The 18,292-nt window shown below is 53.7% G+C and overlaps 1 protein-coding gene across 1 annotated transcript in view; it reads right to left on the bottom strand.

Annotated features, from left to right (window-relative positions):
* Positions 1-7,517: 7,517 nt before the first annotated feature.
* SPOCK2 (SPARC (osteonectin), cwcv and kazal like domains proteoglycan 2) overlaps positions 7,518-18,292 on the bottom strand; it is a 30,579-nt gene continuing 19,804 nt past the window's right edge. Inside the window, exons 6-12 of the mRNA XM_006170095.3 lie at positions 17,353-17,467; positions 15,475-15,589; positions 14,890-15,009; positions 13,578-13,796; positions 11,259-11,321; positions 9,312-9,449; positions 7,518-9,221 (exon numbers count right to left, since the gene is read on the bottom strand). Of these exons, the coding sequence (XP_006170157.1) occupies positions 9,076-9,221; positions 9,312-9,449; positions 11,259-11,321; positions 13,578-13,796; positions 14,890-15,009; positions 15,475-15,589; positions 17,353-17,467 (916 nt within the window). The 3' untranslated portion in view covers positions 7,518-9,075. The remainder of the gene's footprint in view (positions 9,222-9,311; positions 9,450-11,258; positions 11,322-13,577; positions 13,797-14,889; positions 15,010-15,474; positions 15,590-17,352; positions 17,468-18,292) is intronic.

The following is an 18,292-nucleotide window of genomic DNA, read 5'->3' as shown; positions in this document are numbered from 1 at the left end:
CACGTGCTGCTCAAGGGAAGCCAGATCCTACACGGTAACTGGTTCAACTCTCCAGCCTGGTCAGCCTGAACGGCACCGGACATGCCTAGGAGTAACCGGGATCAGACGGGCTGGAGGACTGAAGGAGGGGACTGAGATGTGACCAGACCCTGTAAGAGTGCTTGTCTCTGTCTCTTTCTTTTATAGGCTCTATCATGAATAAAGAAAAAAAATTGTTTTTAGAGAGCTGAACTGAATGTTAGGACACCCAATTGGTGTCTGCTGGAAATTGCTCGGTGTGTGGGAAAATCCCCACATATTCTAGTGACCAGAGGTGAGGTATTCCATGTTGACGGAGAGTAGAGAAACAGTCCCCCACCTCCCACGATTGCCTGTAAATGTGACTGAGAGGAGAGGGTACAGTGAGGGGCCTCCAGGGGGACCTGGAAGGAAACCAGCCACTCCCTTGTTACATGCAGGAACAGAGAAGAGATGGGGGCGCTCAGCCCAGCCTTCTTTAGACGCCAACCCACCCCAGAAGGAGACTGCCCACCCTTTCTGAGAAGCAGCAGCAGGAAGTCACCAGGTGGCAGCTCAGAGCATGACTCCTGGTGGCAAGCGGCCTGGGTTAGGTCCTAGCTCGGCCACTTGCTAAGCTGGGTGAACTTTGCCTGCCGTGCCTCAGTCCTGCCACCTGTGAGCGGAGAGGAGTGAGCTGCTGTTTACCCGTGGTGCTGTGAGCCGCTATCATCATCTGCAAAGGATGGCTTGGATCATGCATGTTTAGACTGACGTGGCCCAGCCTGAAGTCGCCTGCCCAGCCACTTGCCGGGAAATCTGACCATGATGTACCATCAGCCAACTGTCCTCACATGGCTGTCAGATGGCAGTGTGCTCAGGCCAAAGGGGCTCACCTCTTTCAGCCTCTGCTTCTCCAAGGGTAGGAAGTGCCATTCTCCCAACTCTGCCCACAACCTCCAAAAGTTCCAAGCACCTTCTGCCCGGACACCACGCACCTCGAGTAGCATCAGCAAAAGCATTTAGTTCTTTGAGCCCAGTAGGAAGAGGGCTGCCATTGCTATCATCATCGGTTTTTTCCATTGCCAGAGGGCCTGTGCACTGGCCAGAGAAACAGCAAGACAGAGCAGGAGAGATAGAACCCCAGCTGGGCGTGGCCACACTGCAATCACCCCTGTATTTCTCCCTATCAGGATTTTGGGCACACACACACACAGAGCGTACTTTTCAGGTCACTGGGACAGATATTCAAATCATGCTCGACCATGTGGGATCTGGCTGCCTTAAATACTAGGCAACAGGAATGTCTCTTCCTAAGTACAGTTCTTCTTAAATATAGCTAATTTTGCTTTGTGACTACAAAGCCCTTGGGGTTAATTAGAAAGAGAGAAAGAGACAGCAAGAAAATCCAGAACCCCACAGAAAATGACTTTTGGATTCATGCCTTTGCACTCTTTCACAAAATCGTAACTCTGGCAATCTAGTCCAGTCCCTTTCACTTACAGATGGGGAAACTGAGGCCCTTGGGGAAGCGCTGTATCATCATCGGTTTTTTCCATTGCCAGAGGGCCTGTGCACTGGCCAGAGAAACAGCAAGACAGAGCAGGAGAGATAGAACCCCAGCTGGGCGTGGCCACACTGCAATCACCCCTGTATTTCTCCCTATCAGGATTTTGGGCACACACACACAGAGCGTACTTTTCAGGTCACTGGGACAGATATTCAAATCATGCTCGACCATGTGGGATCTGGCTGCCTTAAATACTAGGCAACAGGAATGTCTCTTCCTAAGTACAGTTCTTCTTAAATATAGCTAATTTTGCTTTGTGACTACAAAGCCCTTGGGGTTAATTAGAAAGAGAGAAAGAGACAGCAAGAAAATCCAGAACCCCACAGAAAATGACTTTTGGATTCATGCCTTTGCACTCTTTCACAAAATCGTAACTCTGGCAATCTAGTCCAGTCCCTTTCACTTACAGATGGGGAAACTGAGGCCCTTGGGGAAGCGCTGACCCAAACTCAGAGGCCAAGCCAGGAAGAATCCAGGTGTCAGCGCATCCTCTGTAATTTCCCATGCTCCCGCCCACCTCCGCCAAGACTTGTGCATGGAGGTGCAGGCTTCTCCGCGTGACGGCTGCCTCGTGGGAACGACACCAGGAGTGGCTGCAGCACGGGGCAGCTGGCCTTGGAGTCAGCCAGGTCAGGGCTGCCCTGCACCAAGGCCGGCTGTTGGAGCAGCTTCCTCCTCTGTCACCAGCTGCTAGCCAGGCAGCTAACAATACCTGCGCCCTGCAGTTGCCGGGAGGCTCTGACATCAGGGAAAGGCCACAGGGTTTGGGTGGGGACACAGAAACATTCATTTTTCTCCTCCTTTCCCTCTCCTATTTCTCTTAAAATATGAAAAATTAGGTTTTTGTTTGTTCGTTCTTGGTCAAACACGCCCTCTCTCCGGGCCCCCTTACAGGTAAGTGGTGATCAGCCATGGCTCAGGTGGCAGCGGGAGAAAAGGCTCCCGGCACCAGTTTGTGCGTTTTCTTTCAGGTGTGTTCTCGGGCCCAGATAGTCACCTGGGAGAAGTCAGTACACAGTCCCTGTTCCCAGGAGGCTAAATGCTGAGGAAGGACAAGGTGCTAGAATGGCGGGGAGGGGGAGAGGGCGGGCAGTGAGGGAGGAGCTGGGAGTGCTGGCTGGGGAAGGGCCAGTGGAGGGAGGAGTGGTGGGCAGTGGGTGTCAGGCAGCTGGCTTCCTGAATGGCCTCAGCCTGTTTGCGCCTCTCCCTCTTGACACCTGGGCCTGTCCCTGGCAATGCTCTGTTTGCCACTGGCCCCAGGGGCCCTGGGAATTCAGGTTGCTTGGATCTGGTGACAATTATATTGTTCCAAGAGCCAGGGCCTTGCCTGGCCTCTACCTCCCCCTCACCTGGGCAAACACAATCCATCACGTGCAAGAGCTGCGGGGTGAGGGCGCTCATTCAGAGGGTTGGGGTGGACTCTGCCCTCAGCAGGCTGCAGGCTCTTCTCCAAGGCCTGAGTCAGTGATTGACAGAATGTTGAATGAAAATGTCTCCAGCATTCCTGCCCTTGACCTGGCCTCCAAGCCTCACATCATGCCTGCCTCCTCACAGGCTTGTTCCTGCCCTAGCCTTGTGCATGTCCTATCCCCATGCGTGGGACATTCCTACTCCTATTCACTGAGCCTGGGCAACACGCACCTGGCTGCACCTAAGCAGCACTCGGAGACCTTTCAGAACATACCAGGCCCCGGCCTAACCCAGAACAAAATCAGAATTGCTGCAGGTGAGGCCTGGGGGCCCACATGCTTCTGATGTGCAGCCAGGGTCGAGCCATTAGATCATTCCTACCCATCCATCGGCCTAGCCTGAAATCCCTTCCCCCAGGAAGCCTTCCTGGACTTAACCCCAGCAGATGACCCTCCCTCTGAGTGCCTGTGGCCCAACAGCAGGAGCAGAGCTGCTGAGCGCTGCCCACAACCTGCTCTGCAACCTGTTTTGCGCTGAGTGGTCGGTGGGAAGCAGAATGCCACTTCACAAGCTGTGCATTCTTGGTCAAGCTACTATACCCCTCTGAGATTCTATTTCCACCAGCAAAATGGGATTTAATAAAGCATCCACCTCGAGGTGCTCCCTTGGCTCGGGGTCTTGCACACAGTGTTCTACTGCTAATCTTTTTTCCAGAGGGCAGTAGTTTTGTGTGCCTAGCCCACGTAAGCTCATGATATGTGAGTTGTCTGGCTCACTGATGCAACCCCATGCCCACTGCCAACCCGTGGCTCCTCTATTTCCACAACCGCAGGTTCCACAACCCTGGAGGCAACCTGTTTCCAGGATCCCCATTCCCATCTCCAGCCACTTCCTCCCTCACCCTGCCTGCTGAGAGGGCTCCTCAGCAAATCCCAGCCCTCCTCATACTTCCAGGAAGACGCCTATGCCTCCCAGTCTGACTTTGTGGGTTGCAGTGAGAACCACCCACAGCCTCTCACCTGGAAGGATGGCACCCCTTCCCAAGGCTCTCTTGCTCAAATCAGATAGGCGGAGACTGCCCCGGCTGGGGCCTGGCTGTGGGGGCATACGTGTGTGGGTTGCCCCCCCCCAGCCCTTTTACCGGTGCTAATAAGTAATCCTTGTGAGATGGTCGCTCTCTCCATTTGTCAGATGATGTCCCAAGGTCACAGCTGCAAATTCTAACTAGGGCTGGAGTTTAGAGTGCCCGTGCCCGGCTTTCATACCACTCGTCCCTGCAAAAGGATTCGTTAACAGAAAGTCAGGTCTGTCTAGTGAGGGGATGGGCAAAGCCTACAAGCAGAAAGTCCAGCAAAGAATGACAACATCCCTCAACTCAGATAATCGAAGAACCAAACTAACCAGGCTTTTTAAAAATCAGAATTCAGAAGCTGGCAAGTATGCTGGGAGCCTGACACTTGCACACTCTGACGGGTTGTCTTAACCTTCCTGAAAAGCAATTCAGTAAGATGTAGTTAAAGTCTGAAAAGCTCACACCCGGGTGGCAATGTTCTGGAAACAGACTGTGGGGATGGTGACACATTATGAATGGACTAGAGGCCAGTAAACTGTACTTGGGAATGGTAGCTTTTTTAATATTTGTAATTTACCATAACAAAAAAGCCAAACAAATCACATCTGTCACTTCTGGCAATGTAGCCAGGAGAAGGAAATCAAAGATAGGCCTCAAGCTCACCACAACACTGTTTAAGTGTTCAAGAAATTGGAAACAACACAAGAGTCCCAAAATAGAGACATGATTACATTCCGTAGAGTACATTCATATTGTGGAATATACTGTGTACCTTCACATAACTTTTTTTTTTTAACACATTTTTGCTAGAGGGTGTGTGCACTAGCCAGAGACAGAAAGCCAGAATTCATTCCCACCGCCCCAGGGAGGATGGTCATGCCTCAATCTCGTCTCCTCCATCCTCGTCTCGGGATCTTGGGCACACGTGCATGCGCGCCTAGCGTGAGTTTTAAGCCACTGGTCCAGGATTCAAACTGCGGTCGACCACATGGGAGTCTAGCACCTTAACCATTATGCCACCTGCTGGCCCCTACCTTTAGATAATTTTAATAACATGAAGGGAAGGCTCAAATCTGTTAAATGAAGGAAGCATAATACACACTTTGATCCCTGCTATGTGATAGAAATGTGTTTATTGGCATAGACACACAGACTGTACGTATTTGCAACAATAAATGTCTTAAAGCTGTTCCTGGATAAACCAGGCCCCTTCCCCGAGCCCTGCTCTGTCTGAGGTCTCATGTATGAAGTGAAATAACAGAAACATACTGACCATGAAAGTCAGAGTTCTAGGATCTCATTTGTGAATGGCGCTTTTGTGAAAACTGACACCATGGGGGAGAATAATTAGAGTACTGCCAGCAGGTGGTGTTTATAAAGTTTTTATTTTCCATTTTCTTAAAAATAACATTTGATTTCCTTTATGCATGTGTGGAGTGTACTTGTTTCCTTAGGCTGAGTAATAGGCAGATAAAGACAACACGAGGGGGTCCCACGTGGAGGGCCCCCCAGGGAGGGTCCCACGGAGAGGTGGGCGGGGCATCGGGGGAAGGGAGAGGGTGCAGTGAGCCACAGGACACTTGAGTGCCCATCAACGCACACACACAGTCTAACACTTTGTTTTTCGATTTTTTGAAGACATCTAAAATTACTGAGATACGATTTCAGCACTTAAATCTACAGACGGAAATCCAAGCACTTGAACACAATTCTTAACTCTAAGCTCAGTTATTGCACATCACACGGTTTAAGTAGGCTTCAGGCTATAAAGCAGTTTGCTCTGCTTGGGACTTCCTCGGGATGTCTCAGTCTCCTCTTGCACTCCCACTGTCTCTTCCTGGGACCTCCGCCAACCTGTGGCCTCGAGATGACCCCAGATATCAAAGATGGACCAGTCATTCTCCCCAAGGGCTGAGGTCTCAGGCTTTGGTGAAACAAGGGTCCCCACGTCAATACCAAAGGACTCCACCCACTCCAAGGTGACGTCGGAAGCAGATGGAGCTCATGAAAGGCTGGATGGGTGGCCACTAAACCCAGGCAGGTGGAGTGAAGAAGTGTGACCACCTATCACACAAGTTCACAGCCCAGCAGGACACTGGGGGCAGTCACGGTGTCCCATTGCCCTCATCAGCTCACCTCCTTCCTGAGCTCCCAGGCCCTGCCTCCGTCCCCATCGCCCTTGGACCCTCTCCGAGTGGTCTCTCAAGGCACATTATTTTCTCCAACCCAAAGCCACCCCATCTCAGGCGTCCATCTCTCCCAGCACCAAGGAGGCCTATGTAGCCAAGGGCCAGGCAAGAAACCATTCAAATCTGGTCAGGCTCTTTTCTGCACAGCCCTAATTCCCCTGCCTGCCTAAGCCAGGGGAGTGGGGCAGGAGGAGCTCCAACAGCCATGTCCATGGGCATGGGAGGGGTGAGGCAGGCAGCTTGGTCAAGGGCACAAATCCAAGGGGCCAACCTGCAGCCTTGCTCACAAGGAAACAGCTTGTCTAACAAGAAGTCACTTGGAGGCCTTCAGCCCCATAGGGAACAGCTTCTGTCTACCTTTGGGGAGAACTCAGTCTCCTGGGCTGAAAAGCACTGTGGGGCTTCAGAGAGAGGGCAAGGCTAGACTCCTGTAGTCCCGCCAGGGGCTAGGAGTCAACGCCTTTTGCTTTCGTCCTAAAATATATTTACAAGATCAGATAAATGTGCACAGCCAGAAGACCCAAGACACAGAAAAAGCACAGCCCTGGGAGAGGAGGGCAAGGGTGAGAGGAGGAGGGACCCACCACTTTCTCTGTGCTATCTCCCCTTCCCATAGTGCCCCAGCATCCATAACAGCTGCCCCCAGGAGGGCAGTTCCAGAGGCCTCCACCAGAGCAGAGAAAAGAGACAGACAGACTCCAATCCTAGCAAGAGCAGGAAGTTTCAAGTAGCTCTGAATCAGAAGGGGAGAGCAGAGGGCTGACATGGGACAGCATTTCCCTGAACTGGCTGGGGGCTGGGGTAAGGAGGTGGGAAGACTGAGCAGAGGAGCGGAGGAAGAAGAGGCCTGGGGCGGTGGTCTAGAACAGCACGACACCTCAAAGGTCAGAACTGTGCTGCAGAATGAGAAGCAATTTGTGGGCTCTGTGGAGTTTCGTTTTTCCCCCCAGAGAGAGTTTGAAGATGTTGATTGTGGAGTGAAGGGTGGACAGGATGAGGCTCTTCGGTAAGTGAAGTCCGACAGGCGCTCAGTGGATGCTGGGAGAAGCCATGGAGAACCAGGCTGGAGCCTCGCCTGGAGCCAAACCTCATTGATCATAGGCCCTACTGTCCACCCTCACAGCCGCTCACCCAGCACAGACGGGAGGCCCTCATCAAACTGCCAGGCCACCAGGATGGTCCCCAGGTTCACACACACACACACACACACACACACACACACACACACACACACACACACACACACACACACACACACACACACACACACACACACACACACACGCATGCATGCACACACATGAACGCTCACACATGCATGCATGCACACACGTGCACACACACACATGAACTCTCACTCACACACACATGCACACACACACTTGCCATGCACCGAAGAGGCCCAAGTTCCAGTAGGAAGTTCTTCAGAAAAGGTGTTTAAGGAATTTGTTTCAACAGGGAGAACTGGACAGATCAGGGAAAACCTCAGTGACAAAAGCCCCGTGGGGCATCCTCTCCCTTGGTCAGACTGGGGGAACAGCAAGGTCTGGCCTCAGAGCCTGGCTGCCCCACCCTGCCCTGCTGCCTGGCTGTTCACGACCCTGGCACAGTCGGGGCCTGGGGAACCCCTCTGCTGCAGCAGCCTGAGATGACACTAAGCAGGGCAGTGGGAAACCCCAAACTGAGAGGAGTGGGACTGGGAAAGGCCTCTCGGTTAAGGAGGAAAGATGGAGACAACCGCATCTCCTTCTTCTGCCAGATCTCAGGACAAGTCTTTCTATTGGTCCGTCAGGAGGGCAGCATTTAGGTAAGGGGTCAGAAAGAAGGTGGGCACATACCTCTGGCCAAGCTCCAGGCCCCTCGCCTGTTGCTCCTGGTCCTCAGCTCCCTGGAGCGGGCAAGGGCACCCCAGCAAGGAGGACAGAGGCAGAAATAGCACTCCTGGGCTGGGCCAAGGAGAAGCCAGGCAGAACCACACCCACTCACCCCAAGAGGGCAGCCCCAACTGGACCACCGCCTCACATGAGGCCAGGCCAGGCTATCCAGGGTCTGGTATTCATTAGGGCTGTCCATCTTCACTCCTAAAACTCAACCCAGGACCTACAACTGCAGACCGCCTGCTGAGGGAGCTCCTTCCACCCCCGGGATCTTGGACAGGTAGGTAAGCCTCCCTTTCCTCTTAGGTTAGGAGACCTTCTCTCCTGTGTGGGGACTCAGCAGTGGGCTGAGTTTGCTGTGCTGGGTGTCCCGGTCTGTCTCATCTGAGCCTGGTGGGAGTGTCAGGGCTAACTTAAATTGGTCCAGCTCTGGGAGCTCCCCAGCCAGTAGTCAGCTTGCTGCCCTCCCTCCCCTCTGCGATGGGGATCCCAGAGCCAACTGGAGCTTGATCCCAAAGTGGAGAGGGAGAAAAGGCAGGCAGGGCCAGGAGGAGGCAGGGTAGGAACCCCAGGCTGTCAGGGCAGGGCTGGGAGGCGTCTCAAGCCATCAATTTTGACCTGTTGGTTGTTGGTGTATTTGTGCAAATGTGTGTGTAACAGTTGGAAAGAAAATAACTACAAGGAGGCTGAAGGAGCCTTTGGGTGATCACCCTGCCAGGAGCAGTGTGGATCAAGGACACATTTGTCAGCGCATGCCACACACACACACACGCACACGCTCAAACATCCCAGCCATACTTGACACACACGTGCTATGCACACGCTCCCAGTCTTCTCCGTTGGAACCAGGGTCCTTCTGACTGATTTTCCGGATCCATTCACCTGCTGCTGTCCAGGTCTCTGCTGGCCCATCTTCCCCAGCCGTGGGCACCCTGGCCTGCCACGGCTCCCCAGGGCCTTCTACCAGATGTAGCCTCCATCGTCCGCCTCGCCTGCCTCACCCTCCTCCTCCTCAGCCTCCTCGCCCGCTTCCTCAGTCTCCTTCTCCTCCTCATCCTCCCAGCCGACACCACTCCCAAAGTCCCCTGAAAAGCCCACGATGTCATCTGCAAGAGGAACAAATCAAGGGACGGGTTAGGAACCTGCTGGCCACCTGCCCACCCACCCAGCCTGGACCCCACCTCATGTGGCCTTACCACAATCGGGGCTCCCGTGCATGCGGGTGCCGGTCAGCTCCAGGCCCAGCTGGTCCACGCACCAGCAGTCGCCACTGCTTTGGTCACACTGCATCTTTCGGTAGTAGCCATCTTCGTCACAGCTCGGGATGAAGATGCCTGGATGGGGCAGGACCAGGCAGGTCAGAGTGGGGGCCTGGGCTCTTCAGAGAGTGGACTCAGAGCCTTGAGCATAAGCAGGAGTCTATTGTAGATACCCCTGGAGCTGAGCCAGCCCTGACGCTGACCACCCAACAAGTCCAGATACCCAAGGCTGGATGCCAGGGTCTCTTCCAGCACTACTGAGAGGGCAGGAAACCCGCGTCCCTACACAACCAGCTCCTGTGCTGGCTCCGGTCCAGCTCCACCACTACCTTGACCCTGGGCTGAGGTCTGGGTTGCCCTTGGTCCTCCAGCTGGTGCTGAGGAAGGCCTTGGTCCCTCTCGGCTGCTCGGAATCAGGTCTGCCTCCGGGATCACTCATTTTCCCTCAGGTCTCCCAGCTGTTCCCGTCTGTCCACCCAATGGACATCTGATACTGCCTCTCTGGGGACCCAGTGGTGGACTCTGCCCACTTAGAGGGGGACGAGTCACACCCAGACAATTACAATACCAAAAGCCACAGGGCAGGTGCCCCAAGACACAGGGAGCATGCCTGGGAGTACAGGCATGAGAAATGGCTTGCCAGCAGAGACGGCTCAGGCCAGCCCCCAAAGGCCACTAGCCCAAGGCATGGTGGCGTGTGCTTGCAGTGCTCAGTTTCTTCTCACTGTGCCTAGTTAGAAGTCGAATCGCCATCAAGGAGCTGCAAAGCTCTGTGTGGTCTGACTCTGAGACCTTTGACCCCTCAGCCATCACACTCTAGCCACATGCATCCTTTTTGTTTTCCCAGAAGCTCAAGGTTTTTTCTCTGCTCTCGTCTCTGCATTTGGCTGGCATGTTCTCATCCCTCAGGTCTCCCCCAACACCTTTTCTTTTCTTTTCTTTTCTTTTCTTTTCTTTTCTTTTCTTTTCTTTTCTTCCTTCCTTGCTTCCTTCCTTCCTTCCTCCCTTCCTTCCTTCCTTCTTTCTTCCTTTACTATTTTATTATGATTAGAGTACATGTTCTCGCCAGAGAGAGAGAAAGAGAAAGCCCCCCCCCCAGTGGAATGTGGTCATGCTACAATCCTTTTTTCTCCATTTTTCCATCCTGTCTGGATTTGGGGCACACACACACAACCAATGTTTTTCAAGCCACCAGCGCTGGGACTTGAACCAGCGGTTGGCATGTGGGGTCCGGTGCCCTATACACAGAGTTTAATCACTGTGTTATGGGACCAGCTTCTTTGAGGTCTCCCCTTGAATGCCAGCTCCCCAGAAAGACTTCCACTAACCCCTCAGGCTAACATGTCCGCTCGTACTCTCCCTCAGCACCATGAACAAGTCGTCGTGGTTGGGAGTTCTGTCTTTCTGCGTGTCGGTATGTGTTGTGCATTTCCCCAGCTAGCCTGTGCCTAATAAGGCTTCCTGGGGCCAGGACCAGGTCTGTCTTCCCCATCAGTCCTGACCAGGGCTGGGTTTGTCATCACTGTCTCTCCAGGTCAGCACTCAAGTGTTCGTTGAGTAGGTGAGTATCTTCTGTGGAGGGGTCTTACTTAAACAGAGATGGATTGAATGGAGGGTTCTAGGGTCCTTCCATATCCTAACTTCCAGCCCTGGCATGGATATGTATAAAATTATTGCTTAAAAATACTCATCGAGAGGCAGTTTGAAAGACTCTGCCTCATCATGAGGATCAAACAGGAAGGGCACTTCCCCCTCCTGTGTTCCTAGGCTGGGCCTTCCTCTAGACAGCGTCTTTCATATTGCTCAGGGGCTGGAGCTTATGGGTCTCCAAGGAACTCAGTGCACCCTCCCTGCCTCTTCTGTGTGCCTAGCCCAGCCACTCACCTGGCTTCTTCTTGGCAGCTTCCTGGATCTGGATGCGCTCCAGCTCTGCCAGGCAGGGGGGCTCTGTGGGAGAGAGGCAGGCTCTGATGGAGGCCCTCCTACATAATAGGGGACATGCTGAGCCCTCAAGGCTTAGAAACCCAGGCAGGGGCTCTACAAGATGAAACACCTGGTCTCTGATTCAGGGCCATCCCCAAGGTGGTGGTGGGAGGCCCTGATCCCTCCTAAGGTTCTAGAACCAGTACAGGATGAAAACACCCATTCTCTACATGGTGGGAGTGGTAGGATGAGCCAAGGTTCCCACGAAGCATAGGGTTCTCTGAGGGTGTTCTCATGGGGTGAATAAACAGGATTCCAAACAGGAGAGGTAAACACACAGACACTCCAGGGTGAGAGACCCCAGTGGGACCATAAGACTGGACAGAATGTCAGATAAAACTCCTCGGCCTCGAAATAACTAGCAGCCAACCTCTCACCTGTCTGTGACCTTGGGAAGTTCCTGCCCCTCCAAGCTGGAGGCCTGCCTGATTGTAAAATGAGAGCAGTTCCTAGCCTCCTGCCCAAGAAGGCTGTGGCACAGCATGGCTGGAATGTGCTCCAGAGGTCTGCAGCAATGTGAGTACAGCAGGGTGGCCGGACCGTGAGGCCCGCTTCAGGTGCCCCACACTCGCAGAGGGAGCTGGGATTCACCAGATTTTCTCCATTCACCCTTGTGGCAGCCTGAGAGGTAGGTACCGTTACCTCCTGATTCAGATGAAGAAACTGAACCCAAACATGGTCACTTGCCCAGGACCCCAAACTAGCATATGGTAGAGCCCTAGCCAAAGTCTCCACCCCTAGCCACAGATGCTGTACTCCTTCCACCATGCGGCGAGGGAAACAGACAGAGGCAGGGCACCAGGACTCAGCCAGCTCCTGGCCGGACAGGTCAGTTGACCCCTTAGGACCTGAATTTCCTCACAGATGACATTTGCCACTTGACCTAGTGACCTCTAAGCACATATTCAGCTCTGGTTCCTGACATACACAGCTAACAAATGTCATCACCTCACCAAGGCTAATGACAAGCTATACGATCACTCATTTGGGACAAAAAGGTGGGATGTACCTAGAAGTGGAACTGCTGAGAAGCTAATGTATCACTGTCTTCAGCTGTCAGGCCTTCACTTGCCCTCCAAGGGGCCTTAGACATTTTATACTTTTATCTGTCATACTCTTTCTTTTTCCTGTTTTTTTTTTTAAATCTCTCTCTTCCATTTTTTGCCATAAGGCACATGTACTTACCAGAGAGAGACAGAGAGAAAGAGAAAGTAAGAAAGCACTCCCCATGGGGGATGGTAACACCAGAATCCTTTCTCCATTTCTTCCTCATTTCAGAATTTTAGGCACACATGGGACCAAGAGTTAGCGTAATGGCTATGTCGCTGGACTCCCACGTAGTTGACCGCGATTTGAGTCCTGGACCCAGTGGCTTAAACTCACTCACGCCGGGTGCGTGTGCATGCGTGCCCAAGATCCCAAGAGGAGAATAGAGGAGAAGGGATTGCAGCGTGGCCATCCCTCCTTGGGGAGTGCTTTCTTACTTTCTCTTTCTCTCTGTCTCTCTCTGTCTGGCAAGCACACGCGCCCTATAGTGAAAACCTCTCCAAAAAAAAAAATAAATTTTAGGCACACACACAGGTACCTGGCATGTTCCTCAAGCCACTGGATCTGGGACTCAAACAGTGCAGTTGGCCATAAGGGATCCAGCTACCTTAACCACCAGACTGTGGGCTGACCCTGAATCCTCTTTCTTTTTGTGGAGAGGTTCTTGCTATAGGGCACATGCACTCGCCAGAAAGACAGAGAGAGACAGAAAGTGAGAAATCGCCCCCCGTGGGGATGGCCACGCTGCAATCCCTTCTCCTCCATTCTCCTCTCAGGATCTTGGACACACACACACACGTGCCCGGCATGAGTTTAAGCCACCAGGTCTGGGACTCAAACCACGGTCAACTGCATGGGAGTCTAGCAACATAGCCATTACGCTAACTGCTGGTCCCCCTGCATCCTCTTTCTTAAAGAAGGCCTCCCAGAGTGCACAAACCTCAGACCCATATGCTCTGGATCCACTTGGGAGGCTGCCAAGGAAAGGAGTTCAAGGGCTGGCATCCCTGGGCTCTCAGAGATGGGACTCAGGGAGGGCAGGAGGTGGAGGAGCTGGAAAGTTCTTGGCCTGGGAAGATGGCCAGAAGGAGCCACTCTGACTCCCAAAGAGACTCTAGAGCTGGGGCAGAACCCGCACCCGGGGCCTAGCCCTGGAGGGGAGGCCACACTCACTCTCCCTCCAGAAGCAGAAGCACCATTCAGCAGTGGAGACTCGGCCGTCCTTGTAGGTGTCGCAGGAGTTGAAGAAGGGGCGGATGCAGACCTCATACTTGTCCAGGTTGATAGCGGCCAGCTCCGTCTGGTCCAGGAAGAGGTCAGCGCTGGTGTCCAGCTTAGAGAACATCCAGCCAATGGAGTCCTTGCAGCTGGCCCCCAGGCTCTTGTCCAGCCCTGGGAAGAAGACCAGGATGCAGACATGCTTCATCTCTCTGTCCACCCATCTCTCTCTCCGTTCCTCCACCTCTCTGTCAGCTCCAGCTCTTTGTCCAGAGTCAGGGCAGCTTGGAATCTGACCATGGGGTTGAAAAATTCAAGAATAGCCAAAGGCTTTTCCCTCTGCCTCTACATAGGGCTGGACCTAAACCCTTTAAGATCCTAGAAGCCATCCAAAACCCTGTTTGTTTTTCATTGCCAGAAGGTATGTGTGCTTGCTAGAAAGAGACAGAAAGAGAGAGAAAAATACTCTCCAATAGGATGTGGTTCTATTGTAACCCTTTTTCCTCTATTTCTCCACCCTGTCAGGATTTGGGGCACATAGGCCCATGCACCTGGCACGTTTCTCAAGCTGCCAGGGCTGGGACTCGAACTGCAGTCAGCTATGTGGGATCTGCTCCCAAAGCACAGGGCTTAACCAGTGCAGGACAGGGCCAGCCTAGGGCTGGCCAGTTTTCCTACACATGGCGTTTAACTGCTATGCTATGGGGCCAGCCCTCAAAACCCTGTTCTGAAAGTTCTTCAGGGAAAATAATTCCTTTCCTTCCCTTGGTTACCCATTTCACCCATGTTAAGAAGTTCTTCCTTTCAGGTAACTAATCCTTCCCCTCCCCCCCCGAGGTTTTTGCCCTAAGGTGTGTGTGTTCACTGGAGAGACAGAGAGAGTGAGAGTGAAAGTGAGAAATCACCCCTAGGGAGGATGGCCATGCCACAATCTCTTCTCCTCCACTATCCTCCTGGGGTTTGGGGCATGCACACACACATGTACCTGGCATGATTTTCAAGCCACCAAATCCAGGACTCGAACTGTGGTCGGCCATGTGGGAGTCCAGCACCTCAACCACCATGCCACCTGCTGGCCCTAATCTCTCCTGTCTGATTAAAGCTGACCTCACATTCTTCTAGGATTAAGGCTCTTTTAGAGACAGGATTGCAGGGCTGAGGGTCAGGCAGGAGGGAGCAAGGGCAGGTAGGCCTGGGTGTGTAACTGGCTCCTCAGTTCTTTCCCCATCTCCTGCCCCATCCCAGGCAGAGCGACCGGCTCCCATACCAGTGGCTGGGCTAGCTGCACCGCTGGCTGAGCCGTTCTGCTTGGAATTCTCGTGGAGGAGCTGGAACCAGTCCCGCAGCCGATCCCCTAGGTCAGCCAGATCCTGGCCTGTGCAGGCCTCTGCAGTGGGCAGAACAGGGAGAAGGGTGGAGAGGGTGAATGTGGGGTGAAGTGGCGAGCCTGGTCTCCTCCTGTCAGCCTGTGCCCTCCAGGCCAGGAGACTGGGCAGCTGTCAGGGATGCAGGAGGGAAAGGAAATCGGGGCTTCTTCTGCCATCCTCTCCAGCTCCCTTCTCCACCTTGCTCCTCCCAGTCTGCAAACACGGCGTGGGCGCCCTGTGGCTGAGTGCCTCCTCCACCCCACCCCACAGACACCCACCTCGCAGAAACCAAGGGCTGAGGCCAATGCCTTCTGCTCCGTGTTAGCCAGGTCCCCAACCAGCGGTCCCTCAGACATTTCCCTGCTTTTGCCCTTCTCCCTCCTATTCCACAAAGCTTTTGCCATCCCGGAGGCCTGATGGAGGTGCTCAGAGCAGCCCTAGCAGGGAGGCCCACCCAGCCTGGCTGTGGCCCGTGTTCTGAGTACCTGGTTTGCCGTCGCTGCTGGAGGCAGTGGCCTGCTCCGTGGGACAGGGGCAGGGGCCCTCGCACCTCACTGTCAGCTGCTTGCTGCTCAGGCACGCCTGCTGCTCCAGCTTACACTGCATAAGAACAAAGGCTAGGCTGGGTCCCTGCGGCTGGGGACACCCTCACACCTCCCCAGGCAGCCTCAACTCTTTTCTCTGGTGGGGGTGGGAGGCATAGGCCCATGGACAGCCTGGAGAGGCCCTCCTGATCCATCTGCAGAACAAGCATGCAGCGGCCCAGGGAAAGTGCCCAGGAGCAGTCTCAGCCACAGAAGGCTCCCAGGAACCCCACTCTGCTGCACCAGCCCTCTCTGAATCACTCCTTCCTTAGGCACCCTCTTTTTTTTTGCCCTGCCCATCCCTCACCTCCCCTAATTTATTATAGCTGTCTTTGCCTACCCCTCCTCATGGCCCGTCCTCCTCACCACAGCCCCTTGGTCCCTGGGCAACTGACGACTGGCACCCCCTCATGGGGCTCCAAGTCACCACCAGTGGACCTCTCTCAGCTCCCTCGGTAACAAAGGGCTACCAGCTGTGGAACATCTACCAACGCCCGGCCTTTCCTAAGAAACGCTCTGCCCTGCCTCTTTGCTAAAGCCATGTCTGGAGAGGAGCTCACCCACTCCTGGTCCTAAATGGCTACCCCTGGAGTATCTGTTCCTCCTGGCAGGAGGACTGCTAGTGTGCGTCGTCCTAGCATTTTATAACCTTATCTCACCTGGTCCCCACAGAGCTGAGAGGGAGGATTGTTTCTCATGCTCAGCAGAGAACATCAAGGCACAGACAGGCCCAGTGACTTGCCCAAGGCCATGGGGCTTAGATGGAAGCCAGACCTCCTGATGGCCTCTACTACCTCCCTCCAGGACAGTGTGACCCTCGAGACCCTCAGACCACAGCTTCCTGCCCAAACCTCGCTGTGCTCAGACTGGGGCCTGGGCTCTCCTGCTTCTCTGTCAGCTTGGCCTATCTCTCCTGTCTCCCTCCCACCTCGTGCTCAGTCTCTCTCATCCTTTTGAGTGACCTCATCCCTCCAGCAACTTCAAGGATCACTACAGTGGGTGATGCTTAAATCTGCATCTCAGCCCAACAGGTTGTCGGGAAAGTCATGACGCAATTTTACATAGAAAAGCAGAAAAGAAAAATATCGTGACTTTTCCGACAGATCCTCGACTTCCCTGACAGATCCTCCTCAGTCCTAGGCTTCTAGAACCCACCCCATCCCACAGTCAGTGAACTTCAGGATCCAAGCAATCCTCGACTCCTCGTAGCCAGTAGGAGAATTTATAACATGCACCTGCATTTCTATGGTACTTTAAAGTTTATAAAATGCTTGCACAAATTTGTCTCATTTAATCCTCACAAAAATCCCACAAGGTGGGAATTCGTTCCCCCATCACGGTTCCTTCCCACACCGTCTTCTCATAGAGGATTATTTCTTCCTGCCCCAGAACATTATGAGCTTGCTGGCAACACCGTCTCCTCCATGTGGAAATCTGCCTATGGAAATTTCCATCCTTTCTTTACCCCTGCACCCTCAACAGAGCTCCTTCTTTCAGTCGCCCTCGAACTTTTGTGAGGCCATCCTGCACTCGCTCTGGCTCGTGGTTACCTGCCCCTTCCAGGCCCCATCTCTACCAGTGCCCAAGGTCAGGGACAGTCTTGTTCTGACTCAGGTGGCCCAGCTAGGGCACAGGTGTCCTGACCATGGCTGGCTGCACCAGAGGCACTGGCCTCAGCAGTCATGGGAATCCCTTGGGAGGCCCCAGCTGAGCCCTCCTCTTTGCTCCCCATGGCCTCAGGTGCGTCCTTCCCCACCCCACCTGGGCCAGGTTTCTCACCACAGAGCTGTACGTGTGGCCATCAGAGCCGCAGACGGAGGCAAGCTGGGCCATGTGACAGGGCTTACAGACAGAGTCTTTGTTTCCATGGAGTTTCAGGGTAGGCTGCTTGATCCTACAGCGGAGGGGTGCGGGGGGCACCAGGAGAGAGAGGCGAGAATTGGAGAGAGGCACAAGGGACAAGAAGGTAGAAGAGATCATTCCAATAAGATGCTGGCTCAGCAACCTCAGCCTCTCCCTGCCCCTGCCCACCCTCTGCCATAACCCAGTAAGACCCTCCTCCAGCACATAAGCCTAGGTAGACCAACCAGGCGGCCGCAGCCTCCCACCTCCCCTTTCCTAGGGGTAACTGAGTCCAGTGGCCTTCAGACAGCAACTCCAGGTCTGACTGCAAGAGGTAACAGGGAGTTGTGCTACACTTACAGCATCAGACCAAATCAGGCTGCAAACTGAGGGGCCACAGGTCACATCTGGCCCGCAGCCTCATTTTGTTTGGCTACCAGGAGCTCTTCCTCCTTTTCTTTCTTCTTTCTTTGAGTTATTCACCAACACTTACAAAAGGTGAGAATTCCCATAAAAACCTGGACTCTTGGCCTTTCTTAGAAAAGTGGAAGATGGGGCAGTCCTGGACCTGTATTCCCACACGGCCACTGTGAAGAAGCAGCCGTTCCCTTCCCACCAGGACTGCGCTCGCCAGAACAGCCCATTGCCAAGTTCTCTTCATGCATCTTGTTACCTGCCAGCCACTGCAGGCCTCTAAGACTGCAGCCCCAAGTCTCTGGTCTCTCATTCTAGGTTGCAGGTGAGAGAAGGAGACAGGATCTTGCCGAGGTGTCTAGAGCCAGGCAGGGGTAGCTAAGACTTCCTCAAATGCCCCCTCACTCCTTCCTCTTCTACAAGCCTCAAGAGACAACCTTAAATATTTTATGAAGTCATTGCA

Source organism: Tupaia chinensis, unplaced genomic scaffold (assembly GCF_000334495.1).
Source record: "Tupaia chinensis unplaced genomic scaffold, TupChi_1.0 Scaffold148012_1, whole genome shotgun sequence".
Lineage (NCBI taxonomy): Eukaryota > Metazoa > Chordata > Mammalia > Scandentia > Tupaiidae > Tupaia > Tupaia belangeri.
The sequence above is the reverse complement of the archived record's forward strand: the minus strand, read 5'-3'. Positions and strand labels throughout refer to the sequence as shown.